The sequence below is a fragment of the Protopterus annectens genome, chromosome 11.part0 (genome assembly GCF_019279795.1).
Source record: "Protopterus annectens isolate FY-2018-M chromosome 11.part0, PAN1.0, whole genome shotgun sequence".
Lineage (NCBI taxonomy): Eukaryota > Metazoa > Chordata > Ceratodontiformes > Protopteridae > Protopterus > Protopterus annectens.
Window position 1 is genome coordinate 321,519,755 of NC_056745.1, and position 22,289 is coordinate 321,542,043.

A 22,289-nucleotide genomic window follows, 5' to 3' on the forward strand; every position below is an offset into this window, starting at 1 on the left:
TACTATAATGTCTGGAGTAGAAAATTATCCATCAAAAGGATGTGCCTGTCTGCTTTGCGCAAGGATATATGTACAAAAATGTAATATTCTGTCATCAAAAACACAACACAAAATGTTTTAACGTTGAGCGCTTTTTGCCTGTAATTAGATTATCTGATTTTAATGTGGAAAGGTTTAGTATTTAAATAAAATCCATTTAAAAAAATTAATGGGTGGAGTTAACTCTTCCTGTTCCTGAGTTTCTGTTTTTCGAGTGTTTTGGTGCTCTTTTACTTGTCTAGTTTTGATATTCCGCCATCCACTTGTCAAACTGGTTGTTTTTAGCCATAGATATCAAATTGTGTTATGGCTGGCATATTTAAGAGTGGACGGTAGTCAATTTCTTTATGCTAGACTGATGTAGCTGGTGGCAACTTGTTTACTGCAAAGCTGGAATGCGGGGTGCTACCACTAAAGATCCTTTGTTTCAGCTGGGAAGCATTAAGCAGCATTACATCTTTATCTTGGTCAGGCTTAAGCTACTGTCAAGATACTACTGGATGGCATTGGGCTGAGAACAAGTTGAGTAAAGCCCTGCAAAGCCACTGGTTTAACTTTGCTGTGCAGATGTTCATCTTAAAGATTGGCTGTAACCTGAAGTAGTGGTGCTGCTTTGCCTTGTGCTTGTTAATGCCAGTTGCACCTCTTGTATTAGCAGCAGTGTTTCAATGACATTTGCACACTGACATTTGCACAGTGTAACACAAGGAAAGTTTTGGGGTATGGTCTCCCATCCCAAGGAGAATCGGCTAAGGGGATTGTCCTGAATATTGAGAGAGTGACAGTCTCTTGAGCAGGTAAAGTTGCATACTTGCTGTGATTTAGTCTGTTTGGAAAGTTCAGGGAATGAAAGATGGGATAGTCTAACATTTTTTTTGTGTGTTGTGCCTGCCTTTAGATTGGTCAGAAATTGGAAATGGAGAGGTGTTTGATTTCCCTGTATAGCCTTGTTCTCCTTAACTCTTAAGACTGTTTCATTCTCCAGTGACTGTCCTGCCCTTCACACTGGAGAGTATGAATTCCTCTGTAAAGTATGGTGGGTTTTTGATAGCTTTGGGAACTTGTGATCACTGGCCTAGTATTGTTCAAGGAGCATACAGTGCCTATCCTTTTTATGTAGACCGTTACACACATTTGCAATGCTTTTCAAGCACTTCATAGTCTTCACCTTCAGAATTTACCAGGTATGTACACTTCCCTGGTGTAAAATTCTTTCCCCATCCAGTTGTAGAGGATAGCTTTTTGAGGTAGTCAAAATTGTACTTTGACCTGTAGTACTGTTCCATACGGTAGAAGTATATTGAGTTATGAATCTCATTGCGGTATTTGTAAGTTTTGGGTCCCTAGAGTGGTGTCAGAACCACTGGATTTTCCTAAGGAATAATGTGTCTGATAGGACCTTTTTTAACCAAAACACTCTAGCCTGGGAGAGTCTTTCAGTTGGCCGCCTTTGAAGGGTAGGTGAATTTTCTGGGTTAGAAGTCTTTGGGGGGGGGGGGTTCCAATTGATGTTGGGTTTGTACATAATAAATAGCCCACTGTATTTGGGTCTGATAAAGGAATGAATACTGTGGTAGGATGACAACTTAGACTGCCGAGATATTCTCTTGGAAACTTGACTGGATGAAATTTTTATTTCTTTACTAAGGGTGATCAAATAATAGAGCTGTCAACACACGAATGTTCTTGTAAAACCCCTTCCCAGACAATCTCGCCCCGAAAATGCTTCCCGTCCTTCATACAGTTGGGGAAAATTACTGATTCTTCTCGACATGAAAACCTTCAGGAGCATTCTTGATTTGACCTTGCCAAAGCTTTTGATTTTTTATTTACCACCCGCCTGCTGCTTTGCCCCCCTCCAAGAAGTCACTTTGCTCCAGCACTGCTATTTCCAAGATTTCTTAGCAGGTAAGTATTTTGGGTCTAAATCTGCTCATCCATTACTTCCAGCACCCCCTTACCAATGGCATTTTCCTGGGCTTCATACTTAACCACGGTTTTCAATCTTTAGGTATGTCTGAGGGGAGCTCGTCAACTGCATCCTCTCCCTAAACAGTGATAGAAGGTTATCTGTAAATCCAGCCCTCACATTAAAGTTTAAACCTTGCTTCATTCTAACTTGCACTCTTACTACTTGGCTAAACCAGTGAGCTGTACCAAAGCTGAAAAAACTTCACAGATCATAGTGATACCCCTGTATAATCACGTCCTTTAAATACCACGTATTTATGGTTGGACTTGACCTCATTGAAAATGCAGTGAAAAATATCAGTAGTCTTGTCTGTTCTGGCCCTGAAAATTCTTTCTCCCATGTGCTTGCTCCAAAGTTTGGTGGCTTAGAGTAAAGGTCTTCCTGTGGTCTCAGATTAAGTCAGCCAGCTGCCTTTTGCCTGTAGGTGCCAAACTCAGTAATAAACCATCTCCTCAAACTAAACTTCATTATACTGACCACTGCTCCATTTTTTGCACCCACAACTCTGGCAATCCTTCCCCTTCATCTTTCGTTTCAGTTGTCTGAGGGGCTCTGTGCCTTCTGTGATCACTGATTCACAAACATGGGGTAATGTGTGTTTTGGGTTAATTTCTTTTTCTGTGTTGTGCCTGTAAATGATCCATTTGTGATACTTTTTACCAGGTAGTAAACGGAATGCAAATCTTCACTGTTGAATACAGCCCCTGTTCTTTGAAAACCTTAGATGGTTGGTGGTTTGACCTACAGCCAGCCATCGGTAAGTTGACATTTTCTAAAAGTTCTGTGCACCCCATTTGGTTAATGACTCGTGTTTCATAGTACAAATTATGTTGGAACTTGTAATGGACCGTTAATCATTCCTGATGTCCTTCAAGGATGCATCTGCAGTCCTAACATATGGGTTGTCCTGCCTCAGGCAGCCCTTCGGTCGGCCGGATTCCAAAGTCTGGGTCTGGCCTTGGCTGATGTCGCACTTCACCCGACGTCATAGCTGCTGGGGTATAAAGGCATCAGCCAACGCCATTTTCCTCAGTCTTTCTTGCCGCACGGTGCCCGAAGCAGAAGCTGTTGGCAAGTGCCGGTCGGTCAGATCCAGAGATTTCTACTACCGAAGACTTCTAAAAAAGCTAAGTACCCCGTTGGGGACTCTTTCTTGCCTCAGCCGATGTCAGACAAAGTAAATAATTGTTTAACTTGTGGGAAACTAATACCTCATAAGGATTTCCACTCTTACTGCCTTCCTTGCTTAGGCCCAGACCACGACGTATCAGCTTGTCTAGCCTGTGCTTCCTTCAACCGACGGACGATTAGACGTCGGTCGGAGTTTGCAGAGGAGTATTTTGGTCACGCTTTCGCATATAAAATGCCGTCGGAGACTCCGACTACACAATTAGCTAAAAAGCGCAAGGAAAAGGACCGACACTCGCGGCCCGCGGTTTCGGCTGAAACCACGGTTAGGCCAACCGCGAGTGTCTCTGTTTCGGCTGAAACCGAGTCCTCGGTTCTTCCTTCGGCCGAAAGCATGCCTCCGATAACAGAGGCCTCACAAACCATGGCTGAATCGGCTACTGAAATTACTGCTGCAGAAGCAGGCACCCAGGATTTGTCAAACTATTCCTTTAGACATCTCTACCCCTGCACGTGGGGCTGCTAGACCCCCTGCTTCTATGTCTATCAAGGCCTTTTCCAGGGCTAAAGCAGCTAAATCTTCTAAGGCCTTACCTACAAAAGCTCCCTCACACAGGCCTACCTCTAGTTCCCAGATACTCAGCCTGGCTGAGGATCTTATTTCTTTGATCAGGGGATCCCAATCTCACCCAGACAGGGCCTCTCAACCTCCTCCAGGTAAGAGGCCTAGGACTGAACCCCCTGAACCTGTCTCTACAGACTATTCCTCGGATGACTCTGATATTTCAGACCATCAGGAAGGCCCATATTCTCCTTTTGAGGATTCTGATGCAGAAGACTCCATTCCTTTTGCTTCTCCTCCTGAAGAATTTTCTTTTGGGGAAACCCTACACTCTGAGGGAACACTTCCAATGGCAGGGCCAGGATTTTTCAGATTCAAGGAAAAGGCTAAGGACTTTTTTACACTTACCACAGCATAGGCCTTTAGCCATTCCTCCAGTTCTATCAGTTGTTGATGATGCATATAATGATGCCAGTACTGCCCCTGATTCTCTTCCTCCGGCCCCTGCCAAGCCTGACAGATATTACAGGGTCCCGGACACACACTACCACTTGTATAAGGCTCATGTTGCAGACCCAGAAACCATTTCACAGGGCCCTAAAGGTGTGGCAGCTGCCTCTGCCAAAAACCCTCTTCCCTCTGAAAGGGAATCTAGAGCATTAGAGAGATGGGGTAAAAAGGTTTATACATCTGCTACTCTTTCGGCCAGGGCCTTAAAAACCGTCAATTTCACATGATTCAGTCCCAGGAATTTTTGTTAGACCAGCTAAATAAAAAAACTGTTCTCTCCTGAACCTATAGACCGTAAGTCCCTTCAGGATTTGGTACATAACTCTCAGCAGGTCAGTAATCATTTTTTAAAATGTGGCTATGATGCACTGGAGGCTTCCTTTAGATCAGCTATGACTGGAGCAGTGATTCGAAGGCATGCCTGGTTAAAAGAGCAATCCTTACCAGACCATGTTAAGTCAAAACTCCTAGATGCTCCTATGGAGAAACAAAGTTTGTTTGGCTCCCCTGCACAGGAGGTTCTAAAAGTGGAAGAAAAAGCAAAATCTGTCCAAACAGTCAAGGATTTTTTACAGGTCCAACCTCCGAGGTTTAGCAGAAATTGGCCTTCGAAGAATTGGTCCTTTCCAGACACCTCCAGAGCACAGAGAGGCAGAAATAGACGCCCAAGAGGCAGAGGTCAATCTAGGGGTGCCTACAGGGGACGTCAGTGGCAACCCACCAACCAGAGAAGTGCTGCCACAGCTGCAACTACAACCACTTCCACAGGACAGACACAATGACTTGGCTCTGATTCCGCCTACCAGGGAACAACTGGAAGCACCCTTGGGCGGAAAGCTAGCCTTATTTTCCGACAACTGGCATTGCATTACAGGAGACAAATGGACTTTACAAACAATAGACAAGGGCTACAGGTTTCACTTCCACACTCTACCAAAAAAAAGAGAGGAATGCCAAACCTTCCACCAAGCCAAAAACCAGAGGCTCTAAAACAAATCAACAACTTACTAAGGATGAGAGCTATAGAAAAGGTACCACCTATGGAACAAGGCCAAGGATTTTACTCCAGACTTTTCCTTGTACCAAGAAAAGAAAATCAATGGAGACCTATTCTCGACTTGTCCGCACTGAACACATACCTCATTGTTCCAAAATTCAAAATGCTGACCCTCCAGCAACTTCTTCCCATGCTGGGCAAGGAGTTTTGGCTGGTGACTCTAGATCTCAAGGAGGCATACCTGCACGTCCCTATACGACCAGATTGCAGAAGACACCTCAGATTTCTTGCAGGATCAGAGCATTATCAATACTCAGCATTGCCCTTTGGCTTATCTACTGCGCCCAGAGTATTCACGAAATGCCTGGCATCAGTAATTGCTCATTGCAGGCTTCAGGGAATTCAAACTTACACATACCTGGACGACTGCCTAATACAAGCGGACCACAAGACAAAATTAACAAAAGATTTGGCAAATGTCATACAACTGTTGCAAGCCTTGAGATACACAGTCAACATTCAAAAGTCAAGGCTAGTACCATCCCAAAGGATAACATTTTTGGGTGCAGAACTAGATAGAACAACTCAGATGGCTTTTCTCACAGAGGAAAAACAAAAGCAACTACCAGTCTATTTCATGACATTAACAACACAAACTCAGCTTACTGCAAGGAAAGTCCTGCAAGCCCTGGGTTACATGGCATCCTGCATAATATTGATCCCGCATGCCAGGCTGCATATGAGAAAGTTGCAATGGTACCTAAGGAATGTGTGGTCTCAACACAAGCACAGTCTAGAAGCCCAGATTCTAATAATTCCATGCCTGAAAAAAGAATTCCTGTGGTGGGCTCAGGCCTGTCAGATGAACAGAGGATTGCCTTTCCACAAACCACATCCAAACCAGACCATCACCACGGACGCCTCAGTCCTAGGCTGGGGGGCACACATGGAGGACAAGTGTATACAAGGCCTATGGTCCCAAGACCAGCTGAATCTACACATAAATCTAAAGGAGATGCTGGCAGTGAAACATGCAATCCAGGCATTCAGACCATTCCTCCAACAAGGTCACCTGCTGATAAGGACGGACAATACCACAGTCATGTGGTACATCAACAAACAGGGAGGTACACACTCATATCCTCTATGCCGGATGGCAATGGACCTGTGGAATTTGGCCCTGAATCTCAACATTCAACTGCAGGCCAGATTTGTACCAGGAAAAGAAAATTCACTAGCAGACACCTTAAGCAGAACTACCACGGATGCTCACGAATGGATGCTGCATCCAGATATCTTCAAAACCATAACATAGAAATGGGGAATGCCAAGATAGACCTGTTCGCCTCCCCACACAACCACCAATTGAAGAAATTCTGCTCAAGAGCATACAACTTGCCTGGAGGGTGGACTCCCTTTCCTTCAGCTGGAAAAACCTGACGGCATATGCATTTCCACCTCTTCCTTTGATGTACAAAGTACTAAAGATCAGAGAGGAACAGCCCAAGGTAATCCTGATAGCTCCAGACTGGCCAAGGCAACATTGCCTCGGACACACTCATGGCCTCTACCTCTATGTCCCTTACTTCTAACGCAGAACAACTACAAGACCCTGCATCCAAACTTGAAAACACTGCAGCTAACTGCTTGGAATATTGCATAAAACAAAATCAACCAGATTTATCTCTGAGGGTTAAGGACATTATCCTGGAGGCACGCAGACCCTCCACAAGGAAAACTTATTCAGCCAAATGGAAAAGATACCTCATTTGGAGTGCAGCAAAGGGAGAAAATGTCTCATTGGCAAACATAGCACACATCCTGGAATACTTAGCAGAACTGTTCCACAATGGCCTGTCCTACTCCTCCATTAAGATTCATGCATCAGCAATTTCAGCAGAGTACAACATGGATCCTCCTGTCTTCTCTCATCCTCTACTCAGGCAGTTCTTGAGAGGAATCAAAAACGTAAAGCCTCCAAGGAAACCACCTTTACCTACATGGGATCTCAACTTTGTGCTGGAAAAATTAACTTCCCCCTTTTGAACCAGCAGCAACAGCAGACTTACAGTTCTTATCTTGGAAAACTGCTTTCCTGCTAGCAATCACTTCAGCAAGAAGGGTATCTTGAGTTACAGGCATTAATGGCAGTACAGCCTTTACTTATCTTCCATCAGGATAGAGTGTCTCTGAGAACTAATCCTACTTTTATGCCAAAAGTGGTCTCCAGGGTATCATTGAACCAAGCGATTAATTTACCTACATTCTTCCCCAACCCACAGAACAGGGGGGGAAGACTACTACATACCTTGGATGTGCACAGACAATTACGCTACTATCTGGACAGAACTAAGGCCAACAGAAAAACTGACCAGCTTCTGGTAGCATATGCAACAGGAGTGCAAGGAAAAGCAATTTCAAAACAGACCATCTCAAAATGGATAGGAAATTGCATTATATATTGCTACTCTTTTCATGGAAAGACAACTCCTGAAAATATCAGGCCTCACTCCACAAGAGCTACAGCCACCACTACAGCTTTCCTACGAGGAGTGGCTACCAAAGACATTTTAGAAGCTGCTACTTGCAACTCCGTGCATACATTTGCCAAGCATTATAATCTTCTTTATACTCCAGATCCCGAGCAGGTTTTGCAACTGCTGTTTTGCAAGGGATCTTAACTACACCATCATTATCTTAGTGCCTCCTCCCCCAGTTTGGCTATGGTATTCTACCCATATGTTAGGACTGCAGATGCATCCTTGAAGGACCTAGTACAGTTTTGTACCTACCATAAATGTAGATGTCCGATAGGTATGCATCTGCAGTCAGGATTACCCGCCCTCCTTCCTTTCTGTGGTATTCCTAGGGTACTTACCCCTCTTTCAGCTAGCTAGCTGAGGGAATCATATATATATATATATATATATATATATATATATATATATATATATATATATATATATTTGGAATTATCTGCATTTATCCAAATTTAGCCTTCCTAGAGGGCACCTGGGGCAAGAAACACTGAGGAAAATGGCGTTGGCTGATGCCTTTATACCCCAGCAGCTATGATGTCGGGTGAAGTGCGACATCAGCCGAGGCCAGACCCAGACTTTGGAATCCGGCCGACCGAAGAGCTGCCTGAGGCAGGACAACCCATATGTTAGGACTGCAGATGCATACCTATCGGACATCTACATTTATGGTAGGTACAAAACTGTACTTTTTCCACTGTGGCAGCTTTATTTCCAAGATTACCTTTCAGAACTGTATGGTACTGACATGCTCTTCTATTAGGTTGTTCTGTCATGTGGGGCAAGCCATTGGGATGTGGTCCTGCTGTGAGGTAAGCCATTGGGATGTGGTCCTGCTGTGAGGTTTAGCATCATTTAAAATTTCCAAAGGTGCATTTGACCCTCTTAAACTTATTTTGGAAGCTGTGTTTCTTCAGAGTTTCATGCTGTAAATGCACTATTTCTGCAGTACTAAGGTATCTTCATGTCTACTCCTGTTCTGGCTCAGAACAAAAGCTACAAATTTTATTTCTAGACTCTAAATGAAAGGTTGAATTTTTTTCTCGTCTGCTGTAGCCAGTAGACAATTGTTTGAGTAAGCAGTTTCTCCAGTTTAATGTTCTTAGCTCAAGTTTGTAGAACCTTGGCTTAATGAGTCAAAATTTGTGTTCTGCTGAAATGGCACGTGTTTTGCAGTCTTCGGAAGAATGTATTTTGAGGCTTCTTCTGGGTAAACTTGGTCCCCAGTTCATATGGCTAGTAAGCACTGCAAGTTAAGTGGCTCCTAAAGTAAGGGGTAGTTCACTACAGCTATTTTGTGTGTGCTTAGTAGGTCATGTCCACTAGTTAAAGCTCGTTATTTTTGGTAGCATGGCTGTGTGAGGTACTCTTGGCAAATGAAGTGCCCTGGTCTTAAGGTCACTAGCGCCACAAACTTATTTACCTTTCAATATGTTGTGTTGAAAATTCAGTGACTTGTTAAGTTAGCAGTCCTCCACTGGGGCTGTATGGCAAGTTAGACTCCTAAAGGGCTGGGTAAAATGGGGTGGATAGCTGCTACCTTGCAGTACTGGCTTATGTGGCCCTTTACCGGCATTATGGTGGATTAATTCTGCAGAGGTACTAAATGTCAGAAGGTATGATAGTTGCTCCTTTTGGAGGGTGGGAAAGTGCCACCACCTTGTTTAGAGGTTTAGGTTTTACTGATGGGTGATTTGAGCCTTTTTGTAAGTGACGTGACATGATTGAAACTTGACCATGGTATCAGCTGTATACAATAGACACCCCCTTCACACTGGTCTGTGACATCGTGTCTATTTTTGTGTATAAAAAGTTTGCTGCAGTTTGCGGTTTTATTTCATCTTTTCTTACATAGGTTGCATTACAGAAGTGAGATGTTTGTCATTTCTTGTAACTGACAAAAGATAAGCCACTCTTCAAAGTTTGAGCATCTGCTGTAATTCTCTGTAGTTAAGATGCCTTGTCAAAATACCTTTGCCTAATGCAGTACATGCAGCCTTGCACATCTTCCATTAATGTGTAGTATTTGTGTGTGTTTTGGGGGGGGGTTGAGTGGGGTTTCTTTTCTAATCCTACAGTTCTGTTGTGGCACTAAAAAAACTAAGTTTTGGTGGTTGGCCAAGCTTTAGAAGTCTTTCCACACGCTCCCTTAGATCCACCTTTGGGGTATGTGTGCCAGAGTTGAGTTCCACTGGAGTATCTGATTATTTAGAGCTGTAGTGGTTCCAGCTTGGTGATTATCCAGCAACTTGTGGTTGCACAGTCAAAGGTGCTTGAGTCATTGGCGTGTGAGAGTAATAAACCTGCTTATTAGCCCACTGTTCTTATGTTCATGGCTTGTGTTAATCGCTTGCCCTAGTTTAACATCTGGACTTGGCTGGTATGCGGACACTTAACATGTATTGGAACCAAGTTAATATGTATACATATGTCTAAGTATATAGTATACACACAATATATTTTGAAAAGTTGTATTTTTTTGAGGAAGCAATTTTAAACGGCAGTTGTCATATTTTTGAAGGTTTTACAAAGGTGTCGTTCCACTCTGGATGAGACAGATTCCATACACAATGATGAAGTTCGCCTGCTTTGAACGTACCGTTGAGGCCTTGTACAAATATGTGGTACCTAAGCCCCGCAGTGAATGTTCTAAACCTGAACAGTTGGTGGTAACTTTTGTTGCTGGATACATCGGTAAGACATGTTAATGTTGCTAAAATTATGAACAAAATCTGTTTCCAAAAATTGGAATTGCATTAGAATTGCAGTAAACTACTATACATAATTTGCCATGGATGTGTAAAATGTTAACTTTCTTGCTGAAAGCTGACCAGGAGCATTAAGTTGGACTTCCCCTCTATTAGAAGGCATGATTATTTTTATTGTTTTTTTAAGCTGATGATCCTTTCTGATACGATTTGTGCAGGTCTGTCAGACTTAAGTTTCCATTTCATTGATATTGATCCACAAGAATATGAACTCACTAATAAGCTGCATATATTGACTTCTGAAAATGTGCATCTCCCTCCTTCAACTGCATCTACGGTAAACTCTGCTTAAGTTCCGGTTAACAACCAGCAAAAAAATTAAGAAATATAGTACAATTTTCATGTGTTGCACTTCGTTTCCCCCTCAGAAACGTTCCTTATGTTTTTAGAGTTTAGAATGGGGAGGGAGGGGATTTATTCTAACCTGAGAACAAGTCAAACCAAGCAAATGGTATATGGTACAGTATTAGTCAGGCCCATTTTTAATAGCAACTCTCAAGCAACCAGAAACTACAGTTATCCGGCGTCTACCAATCCCCATGGTTGCCTGCTAAGAGTTAAATTAAATAACACTTAAATCCTCTCCCTGCGAAGAGTGGAGTGAGTGTAGTACACACTACTTAAAAAGTTCAGAATATTTGCTATAAGAAAAGGAGCAGGGTATTTGCCATTTTCAGAACTTTTAACAGTTGTGATATTAAGTTTTGTCTGGTGGGGGTTGAGTATACTGCAAGACTGTTATCTGCATAAAATGTGTGTGAGTGACTTAAGTTAAATTGTTGCATTAGCAGTCCAAAGTGCAGGGTTCAGGTAGTGTCTTCTTGGAGTGATGGTTTGGCTAGATAGTCTGTTAAACTCTCATGTGTCTTGGTGCAAAAACCCTTCTGTGGCCAAGTCTATACATCTTTGAGCAGTAGCTTGACACTAGGAGGTGTTTTGAGAGGCCATGATAAAGCAGCGCTGCCATGCATATCTGGAAGGGAGGACAAATCCTCTGAGGAAGACTAGGAATGAAGGTTCCCCTGAGGATTAAGGGTCCTCTTTCTCAGACATGCATAGCAGAAAAGGGAAAGGAGGATCTGCACAAGAGGACATAACGAAGAGTAATTTTAGATTGATGTGGGCAATGGTAGGACTGAACGGTTGGGAGAAAAACTGAGATTAAAAAGCAGAGGAATAGTAGGCCTTCAGGTAATAATGAAGGTAGGGTTGTACAGAATTGAGGGGGAAAGGTGCAAGGAAGCTTGAGCAATGTGTATATACGTTCATGCACTGAAGATTTGAATGCAGGGGTTTGCACCCACCCCAACTTGACCTCAGTTTTACTAAATTTGAGGTCCCTCTACTCATGAATAAAGGGGAGTAATTTTTACTTTCCAGGAAAAGTTTTAAGATTTAAGATGTGTAATATGTATTCGAGGACAGCTAGCCATCGGATATTAAAATAAGCTAGTTTTTCTGTAGCTGCTATGGGAAGAGTCGTTTTTTTCTAAAGTCAACTGAACTACATGTTAATGTATTGGCTGTGTAGAGTTGTCATGCTTGGGGTTTCATTTGTTTGGATTCATTTTTGTGATATCCACTGAAATGGGAATGGTCAAGTGTGTCCTTGCGTAAGGAAAGCTACACAAGTGTCCTCTTTATAACCTCAGTAGTGGAAAAGATGTTGAAGGGATGGCTAAACACTTTTTTGGGGGGATTCTGTGTGAGGACAATGACAATCATTTGTGTACATACAGCTGACATTGGAGAGTTCTCTATCTATAGCTTGGTGATTGAGAGAAATCCAGTGAAGATGTATGTGGATTTTAGAAACATGTACAGCTTGGAGGCTTTTGGGGAAGGTAAAAGGAGCCTGCATTAAAATCTGGAGAAATGGTTGTAATCTGGAAAAATGGTTGTAGGCTATGAGAAACGGATACCTCTCATAAAGAAGTTTTAATTTACTCTAGTGTGTCAGATCTAAAATTACTGGTGGAGAACTTGGGTTGATGTATACAAAATTGTACACTGAGTAGCAGGATATGGGGGAGTCTGGTACAAAAGGTATTTGGGGAGGCTAACCAACTAGACTCTATAGATGGTGTATTAAATGTAATGCCTGTTAATTTAGTGTGCTTCATCTGGGAAGCAGTGATCTAGAAATTGGGTAAACTGTGAAGGGCTGAGCTCTATTCTGTTGGCCAGGAAGAAAGAGGTTAGATAAATGTGGTGAGTAACAAATCACCAGAAATAGTGAGAAATTAAAAGCAATACCCTAGTAATGTCAGCATACTTCAAAAGGGGCGTACACAAATCCAATGATGGGGTACCAAAGCCATGGTCTTAAACTAAATAATAAATACTGCATCCTCATTCCTTCAGTAAAAACAAACAGTAATACCCAAAGTGCCAATTCAGTAGTGAGAGACCTGGGAGCACAAGTTAACTGTGACCTCACCTTTAACTGTTGTCTCTACTATGGTGAGGAAGACATTCTTTGCCACTCACCTGATTAGGAAAGGCATTGGCTCAAAAGCAAAAGGGGTTGTAACCCCCCTGTACTGGCCCCTCATCAGGCCTATTATTGAATATAATGCTCCCTTTGGTGTGCACCATACCAGACACTTGCAGCAACTTGGACCTCAGATTTCCAACTAAGAAAATTTAGGATCTCCCAACACATGTCCCATGTGGAAAGACTGAAGTCGATGTCCCTGTACTCTTAACATATAGACTACTTGGAGGCGTCTCTGACGAATATCTAATGGAAATGCTGCACATTTGTAAGTTAAATGGGACTAGTCACCTATTCCAGTGACCTCCAATCTGGTCTGTGACATAAACAGGGCCTGCTGGAGAGACTGATGCATCTCTCTATTGCCACTCTCTTCTGGAGTAGGGTTCCAATCCATGTCCAGCAGAGCACTTCCTTGACCCTGACTGGTTGGGAAACAAATTTCTGCCGCTGATTTGTCCTGGCTTCTCTTCTGGACATGGGTAGTCCTTGCTAGAAAAACCTTTTGGCATAGACAACATCTCTCCTCTGGTATTATATTGGGATTTTAATGGCTAGGTTATAAAGACTTTTGGGTCAGTGGCCTAATAACATCCTATGAACCTAATCAGTGACTTGCTGTGCAAGTTGCATAACAAGGGCATAACAAGGGCAATCTCCAGGAAAAAAGTAATTTTGATGGTCTGCAAGACTAAGACCGCATCTGGAGTACTGTCTCCATTTCTAAATTTCTTCACCTTGTACGGCTTCTGATCTGTTGGAGGGGTTACAAAGAAGGGCACTAAGATGGTTGGCTGACTGTTGCAAGTAGCATATGAACAGAAGCCAGGGGTCATCATTTGGAGTACACAAGGCCATTGTGAGACTTGTAAGGGAACAAAATTGAAGCACAAAGGCAGGGGATATAACTAGCAATTGCAAATTTTTAATTTCTTTTTTTTTTTTTTTTTTTTAAGTTAATCACATGGTGAGTGATGCCAGCTGTGCTACTTTCTTAAACTTTGTCAGCATTTCCACCATGGTACATAAGAGCAGTCTGTATTTACTGTGTCGTTAATCAGTTATGGAAGTAGTCAAGCAAATAGCCCAAGCAACTTGCTTTACTTTTAAGTAATTGATGTTCTTCGTGTTTCACTGTCACAGTCTTCATGTTTGGGTTACCCCTGGCAGGATAGCCCTCTGCCAGCCCGAATACCAGAGGCTTAGTATTTTGAGTCTGTTGCTGTCGCTTTAGAACTGACGTCAGGTCGTCAGTAGTATAAAGTAAGGTGGCCGATGCCATTACATCAATCTTTCTTGCTGTGAAGCCCGAAGCAGTTCGCATGAGTGCCAGTCGGCGGCTACCTGAGCTTTGTCATCTGAACTGAAGTCTTCCAAGTACCCCATTGGGGATTCTCTTTTTTTCTTGCACTGACCGATGTCAGAAAAAGTTTAACAATTGTCTCGCCTATGGAAAGCAAATACCACACAGACTTTCATTCTTACTGCGTCACTTGCTTAGGCCCAGACCATGGCATCCATCGCTGTTGCTTTTGTGCTTTGTTCAACTCCAGAACTATGTCGGGCCCTTATTGTAGCTAGATATTTTCGCTTACAGTCCTCTAATTTCGATATGGCTTTGGTAAGCCATCCGACAACAGATCTGGAAAAAAACGTAAAGCTAGACGGACAGACTGCACAGGTCCAAACCTGCAGACGACGCTCCCAATAAGCTAGTAGTCAGTTCTCCGGTCCTAAGTGAGGCGCTTTCGCAACCCCTGATGCCCACTTCTGTGGATTCGCAGGCTGCTATAGAGACCCTTTTGGACTCTGGTATGCTGCAAACTACTTCAACTAAGGATCCTGTGGTAGTTTCTACCTTGGATGGGTCTGGAGCCGCTGAGCAGGCACCGGCTTCCGAGGAAGTCCTGTGCACTACCGTTTCTCGACAGACCGGCTTCTTTCGCCACTACCATTCTTTTGAAAACTACAGTTTCTTAGGCCCAGGCTGCGAACCACACCCAAGAAACAGATGACCCAATCTCATGCACCTGCTTCCTTGCCTCTGTCTCAAATGCTTTAAAATGGTGGAAGACATTATCATGCTGGTCAGGGGAAGCCAAGCTACCCCTTCCAAAAATCTGTCCCCTGTAGTTTCATCTGAACAGGAGTCCACTGATTCTGATGCATGTCTTGAGTATGAAGACATACAATCCTCTCTGCTTATGAGGATTCTGATGCAGAGGATTCAATTCCTTCAGCCTCTTCCCCCAGAGGATTTTTCCTTTGGGGAAACCCTTCACTCCTTAAGGGAGCATTTCCAATGGGAAAGTCAGAACTACCCTCAGTCTAAAGAGACTTGGGGAATACTTAGATCTTCCACAGCACAGACCCCTGACCCCCCCCCCCCCCCAGTCCTGGATGTTGTGGAGGATGTTTTCCTGGAATCCAGCTTGACTCCTGGCACCCAGAAAACCAGACTGGTATGGGAGTCCCTGACTTCTCACAAATTTATTTTTAAAAATCCTACTGCTGACCCTGAGGTAATCTCTCAAGGGCCTAAATGAAGCAACATCCGTTAAGAATCCTACCCCCTCGGATGGGGATTCCTGAGCACTAGACAGCTGGGGTAGAAAAGTATACATCTCTGCTACTAAATTGTCTGTCAGTTCCATATGCTAAAATTTCAGCAACATACCCTGGAACTCTTCACAAAAGTCTTCCTTTCCTGCTTGTGTAGAATCTAGAGAGTAAGAGTTAGTGCATTCTGCAAGTCAAGTAACTAAATGCACCTTGCACTGTGGTTTTGATGTTCTAGAAGCTTCTTGCAGGGCAGCAGTCACCGGTTCTGGCCTTAGAAGGCATGCATGGCTTAAGGAACAGCCCTTGCCGGACCATGTTAAATCTAAATTGCTGGGTGCCCCCTTGCACAAAGACAATTTGTTACTAAGGCAGAAGAGGTCTTAAAAAGGATGGAAGTAAAAGCAAAATCTATGCAGACAGTTAAGGATTTCTTACAGGTCCAGCCACCCAGGTTCAGCAGGCATTGTCCCTCCAAGCACTGGTCCTTTCCTGCTCCCACCAGGTCAGTTCAGCCCAGACCCCGTGGAACCAGACCCCACAGACAGTAGCCACAGGAAATGCAGAGGTCTAAACAGTGGACTACCTCCACTTCAAAACCAGGGAGTTCTAAGCCACTCCCTTATGGTAAGAACTCGCAATGACTCTCCTCCCCCACCCTCTCCCTCTGCCCACATCCACTTGCCCCCTAATAGGAAAACTCTCCTTTCATGCAAACACCTGGGCCACCATTATCAATGACTGCTGGGTTCTCAACATAAGTGTCCCAGGGATACAAATTTTCTTTCCACACCCTTCCAACTCCAAAAGAGTTCCCAGATCTACTTCAAAACCAGTGGGCAGAGGCACAAAAGCAAGTTCTTTCCCTGCTCTCCATGAGGGCAGTAGAGCACGTTCCTGCAGAACAGGAAAGGCCAAGGTTTCTACTCCAGACTTTTTTTCTGGTATCCAGGAAAGAGAGCACCTGGTGCCCCATCCTCAATGTATCCATTCTAAACCCCTTCCTGGCAATCCCAAAATTCAAAATGCTCACCCTCCAGCAGCTGCTACCCATGCTCTCCAAGGATGCTTGGCTAGTCACCCTAGACCTAAAGGAGGTAGGCATTCCTATCGGGGAATCATGCAGGAAATGTCTCTACTTCAGGGCAGGATCTCTGCACTTTCAGATGTTCGTGTTACCCTGCTGCAGTCATCACACTTGGGTTATCCTGCCGTCAGGCAGTCCTGCGGTCGGCCCGAGTTCCGAAGTCTTGGTCCGGCGTCGGTTGCTGTTGCTTCTTCCCTGATGTCAGTGCGCCAGGGGTTTAAAAGAGGCATCCAATGCCATTTTCTCCAGTCTTTCTTGCCGCGCGGTGCCCAGAGCAGAAGCAGTTCGCAAGTGCCGGTCTGTCGACACCTGAGATTTTCGATTCGAATTTCGGTCCGAAATCTTCTATAAAGCCAAGTACCCCATTGGGGAACTTTTTCTTGCCTTAGTCCGATGTCAGAAAAAGTTAACAATTGCATTTCTTGTGGGAAGCAAATACCTCATAAGGACTTCCATTCTTATTGTATTTCTTGCCTAGGCCCAGACCACGACGTCACAGGTTGTCTGTTTTGTGCTAGGTTTAATAAACGAACTATCAAACGCCGTTTTGACTTCGCTCGACATTACTTTGGTAGGAAATTTAATTATGCAGTCGGAGCAGCCGACTACTGGCATGCATAAAAAACGCAAGGATAAGGACAGGCAGCCTAGGAACAAGCCAGACTCCGAGGCCTCTGCTGGGCCTGTCGCCGGTTCTCCGGTTTTCAGTGAGGTGCCTACGCAGTCCCTGACTACCGCAGAATTGGAACCCCAGACATCTGCGGATTCTCAAGCGGAGTGTACTAGGCCGATGCAGCCATCCTTATTAGGCCCTTCGACACCGGAGCAGAAGGAGACCCCGGTGCAGTGGAAACACCTTTGGTTGCAAAAGGTGTCTTCAGACCGACTACACTCACCATTAAATCTTATGCTAAGCTTAAAACTCCTTTTAAAACCAAAAGACTGTACATCAGTCTGCAGTTCAAGGCCCCATGCCTAAGAAACAGATGCTTAAGATGGCTGAAGATTTGATTACCCTAATCAGCGGTTCCAATCCCCCTCCAGATAAAAGACCCAGACAAGAGGAGGATTATGCTTCCTCTGACCAGGTTTCTATTTCCTCAGATTCTTCTGAGGAACAGGATTAAACTATTCCCCCTTATGAGGACTCTGATGCTGAAGACTCAGCATCTCCCCCTGAAGACTATTCCTTTGGGGAAACTTTACATACCATGAGGGAACATTTCCACTGGGAAGGCCAGGACTACTCTGATTCTAAGAAAAGGCTCAGAGTTCCTTTTACTACCCCAGCACAGACCACTTGCTATTCCTCCAGTTTTAGATATTGTGGATGATGTTTACTTGGAGTCTAGTCTAAATCCAGACTCTCTACCTCCTGCTCCAGCCAAACCAGACAGATACTAGAGAGTACCTGATTCGCACAAATTCCTTTATAAAAGCCCTGTGGCTGACCCAGAAACAATTTCCCAGGTTCCCAAGGGGGCTAAAGCTTCTATGGCTAAAAATCCTGTGCTTTCTGAAAGGGATTCCAGAGCCCTAGATGGGGAAAGAATCTACACCTTAGCAACTCTGGCTGTGAGAGCATTAAATTGTCCGTTTCGCATGCTGAAATATCAGCAATTCCTAATGTCTCTATTAAAACAAAAAATGAGCACACATACTGAACAGTCTGAATTCAAGGAAATGCAGGATCTGTTGCATGCAGCTGAACAGGTGGGCAAACTTACTTTACAATGTGGATTTGATTCATTGGAAGCTTCCTGTAGAGCAGCTGTTACTGGGTCTGTCATACGTAGATATGTTTGGTTAAAAGAACAAACTCTACCTGATCATGTTAAAGCAAAATTATTGGATGCACCTTTACAGCAGGATGTATTATTTGGTGTCAAAGCAGAAGAGGTTTTAAAGAAAATGGAGGATAAGGCAAAGTCTATGCAGATGGTCAAGGATTTTTTACAGGTACAACCTCCTCGTTTCAGCAGAAATTGGCCAACAAAAAACTGGTCCTTTCCAGCTTCTGACAGATCATAGAGGGGCAAATACAGACGCCCAAGGGGCAGAGGCCAGTCACAAGGCCCTTGCAAACCTCGCCAATGGGGTACTGCTACCCAGAAAGGAGGAGAAGACGGGCCCCAAGCTAGCAGAAGACAAACACAATGACTCGATTCTCAAACTACCAAGCAAATCTCTCCTGGCAGCTCCCTTCGGAGGAAAATTAGCATTTTTTTGCAGACAACTGGCACATCATCACAAAAGACAAATGGGTCCTAAACATAGTCTCACAGGGATACAGATTCCACTTTCATACCTTGCCAAGGATAAAAGGAATGCCAAACCTTCCACCAAATCAATGGGCAGAGGCACAAAAACAAATTACAGCTCTCATGGACATGAGAGCCATTCAGCAGGTACCTACACAGGAGCAAGGACAAGGATTTTCCCAAGAAAAGACAAAGCATTGAGACCCATTCTGGATCTTTCAGTTCTGAACACCTATCTGCAAGTACCAAAATTCAAGATGCTAACACTACAGCAGCTTCTTCCCATGCTGGGCAAGAATGCTTGGCTAGTAACGTTGGACCTCAAGGAGGCATACCTGCATGTCCCTATCAGACAAAATTGCAGAAGATGCCTCCGCTTCATTGCAGGTTCAATGCATTATCAATTCTCTGCACTGCCCTTTGTCTTATCTACTGCGCCCAGGGTCTTCACAAAATGCCTGGCACCAGTAATGGCATACTGCAGACAGAGGAATTCAAATATACCCATACCTGGACAACTGCCTTATTCAAGCAGAAAGCAAGGACATTCTTTTAAAGCATCTGGCATTTGTCAAACAACTTCTAAGTTGCCTAGGGGTACACAGTAAATGAAAAAGGGGTACACAGTAAATGAAAAGAAATCAAAACTAGTGCCCTCAAAACGTAATATTCCTGGGTGCCAGCTTGAATACAACGGCCCAGATGGCTTATCTCACGCCAGACAAGCAACAACAGCTGACTCGATATTTCAAATAATGGCAACAAAGACCCAACTCCCTGCTGAAAAATTCTCCAGGCCTTGGGATTCATGGCATCTTGCATACTTTTAGTACCATTTGCAAAACTGCATATGAGGAAATTACAATGGTACCTGAAAAGCGTATGGACTCGGCACAGCCACAGCTTGGAAACAATACCACTCATTCCCTGCCTTCAACAGGAGTTTCTATGGTGGGCACAGGCATATCACCTCAACAAGGGTCAGCCTTTCACCTTACCCACAACCAGGCAAACTAGGACAACAGATGCATCGGACAATGCCTGGGGAGCGCACACGGCAGGGCAGTGCATTCAGGGCAAATGGACTACAGATCAAAGGCATCTGCATATCAATCAAAAGGAAATGCTAGCAGTACAGCATGCCCTAACAGCTTTCAAGGACCTCTTACACCCAGGACAACTAATAATAAAGACTGACAATACCACAGTAATGTGGTACATAAGCAAGGGGGTACACATTCCTACCCTCTATGCAGGCAAGCAATGACCTTGTGGAACACAGCACTGTCTTACCAGGTTCAATTACAAGCACAATTCCTGCCAGGAAAGAAACACATTGGCAGATGACCTAAGAAGAAACATCATGGATCCACACGAGTGGAAACTAGATCCACAAGTATTTGCAATGATAGCTCAAAAATGGGGACGCCCAGACATAGATAAGTTTGCCAGCCCCCAAAACTACCAACTTCAAATATTTTGCACAAGGACATTCCATCCACAAGCTTGGAAAGTGGACGCCCTCTCATTCAGTTGGAAAACATCAACAGTATATGCCTTTCCTCCATTGCCTCTTCTAGCAAAGGTACTGCTGAAAAGTCAGATTAGAGAGGCCACAAATGATACTCATTGCACTAGACTGGCCACACCAGCATTGGTATCCAATTTTAAGGAACATGGCCCACGGCCCTCCATGGATTTTACCACAAATCCCTCACCTGCTCACCCAGCGAGACAATCTGATTCTACACAGCCAGCTCAAAACTTTAAACCTGGTTGCATGGCAAATTACCTAAACAACCAGCCAACATCTCTATCCAAAGCTTATAGATGTCATTCTGGAGGCCAGGAGACCCAGCACCAGGAAAACCTATTCAGACAAATGGAAAAGATTTTGCGCCTGGAACCAGGCTAAAGGCCAAAATCCCCTGGATCCAAACATTCCTCAGATTCTACAATATTTATCTGAGATGTTGCACAAAGAACTTTCCTTTTCATCTATTAAGATCCACTCCTTAGCAATTTCAGCTCGTTACAACACGGATCCTCCTCTATTCTCACATCCACTCCTATGACAGTACCTCAGAGGGGCTAAGAACATAAGACTGCCCAGAAGAACACCAACACCTACTTGGGATCTCCTGCCACCCTTTGAACCAGCTTTTTCAGCTGATTTAAAATTTCTTTCATGGAAAACTGCCCTGCTACTAGCAATAACCTCTGCTAGAAGAGTCTCGGAGCTATAGGCACTAATGGCTGTGGAGCCTTTCCTCATTTTTCATCAAGACAGAGTCTCTCTACGAACTAACCCTTCCTTTATGCCAAAGGTAGTACCAATGTGGCCCTAAACCAAACTATTAATTTGCCCACCTTCTTCCCAAATCCCCAGAACAAAGGCGAAAGACACGTGCACTCTTTGGACATTCACAGACGATTACATTACTACTTGGATAAAGCTAAGGCTTTCAGAAAATCTGACCAACTCTTTGTAGCCTATGCTGCAGGATCACAAGGAAAATTTATCTCAAAACGGACATTTCTAAATGGGTAGGGCATGGCATACGTTTCTGCTACATGCATCATGGGAAACTGGTACCTGCTAGCATTAGGTCCCACTCCACCAGAGCTACAGCTACATCAGCAGCCTTTCTCAGGGGAGTGCCAACCAAGGATATTCTGGAAGCTGCAACTTGGCCTTCACCAAACACAATCACTTGCCTCTATATTCTAAGACTAGAGCTGGTTTTTCCACTGCAGTTCTGCAGGGCCTACTCGCTTCTTCTAACCCTGTTTAACTCCACCTCCCATCCTTGGCTTTGGGATTCAACCCAAGTATGATGACGACTGCAGCAGGGTAACACTATGAACATAGCACAGTTTTGTACCTACCATAAATGTAAATGTTAGTATTCACCCTGCTGCAGTCCAGGTTACCCTCCCTCCATCCCCTCTGAACTAGCTGAATTATACCACTCTATCCTATACAACCTCTGTGGTGTATTTGCTTGTGCCTGAAGGTATTTTATATTTATATACCCCTGGCGCACTGACGTCCGGGAAGAAGCGACAGCAACCGACGCCGGATCAAGACTTTGAACTTGGGCCGACTGCTGGACCACCTGACGGCAGGATAACCCAAGTGTGATGACTGCAGCAGGGTGAACACTCTAACGTCTACATTTATGATGGGTACAAAACTGTACTTTTCTCTGTGCTTCCCTTTGGCTTATGTACTGCTCCCAGACTTTTCATAAAATGTCTGGCTCCGGCCATTGCCTTTTGCAGACAAAGGAATATCCAGATTTACCCATACTTAGATGACTGCCTAATTCAGGCAGAAAGCCAGGAAAAGCTGCTAAAGCACCTGACCTT

General features: G+C 44.0%; 1 protein-coding gene and 1 non-coding gene across 4 annotated transcripts in view; both read left to right on the top strand.

Moving 5' to 3' along the window:
* Nucleotides 1–22,289, top strand: part of SLC25A3 (solute carrier family 25 member 3) — a 77,107-nt gene that overhangs the window by 21,061 nt on the left and 33,757 nt on the right. For all 3 annotated transcript variants that reach the window (XM_044087823.1, XM_044087822.1, XM_044087824.1), the window contains exon 6: nt 10,267–10,439. In XM_044087823.1, coding sequence (XP_043943758.1) covers nt 10,267–10,439 — 173 coding nt within the window. The remainder of the gene's footprint in view (nt 1–10,266; nt 10,440–22,289) is intronic.
* LOC122816030 lies at nt 9,884–10,138 on the top strand. The gene has a single exon (XR_006367039.1). It is a non-coding gene; the product is annotated as a small nucleolar RNA SNORA53 (small nucleolar RNA).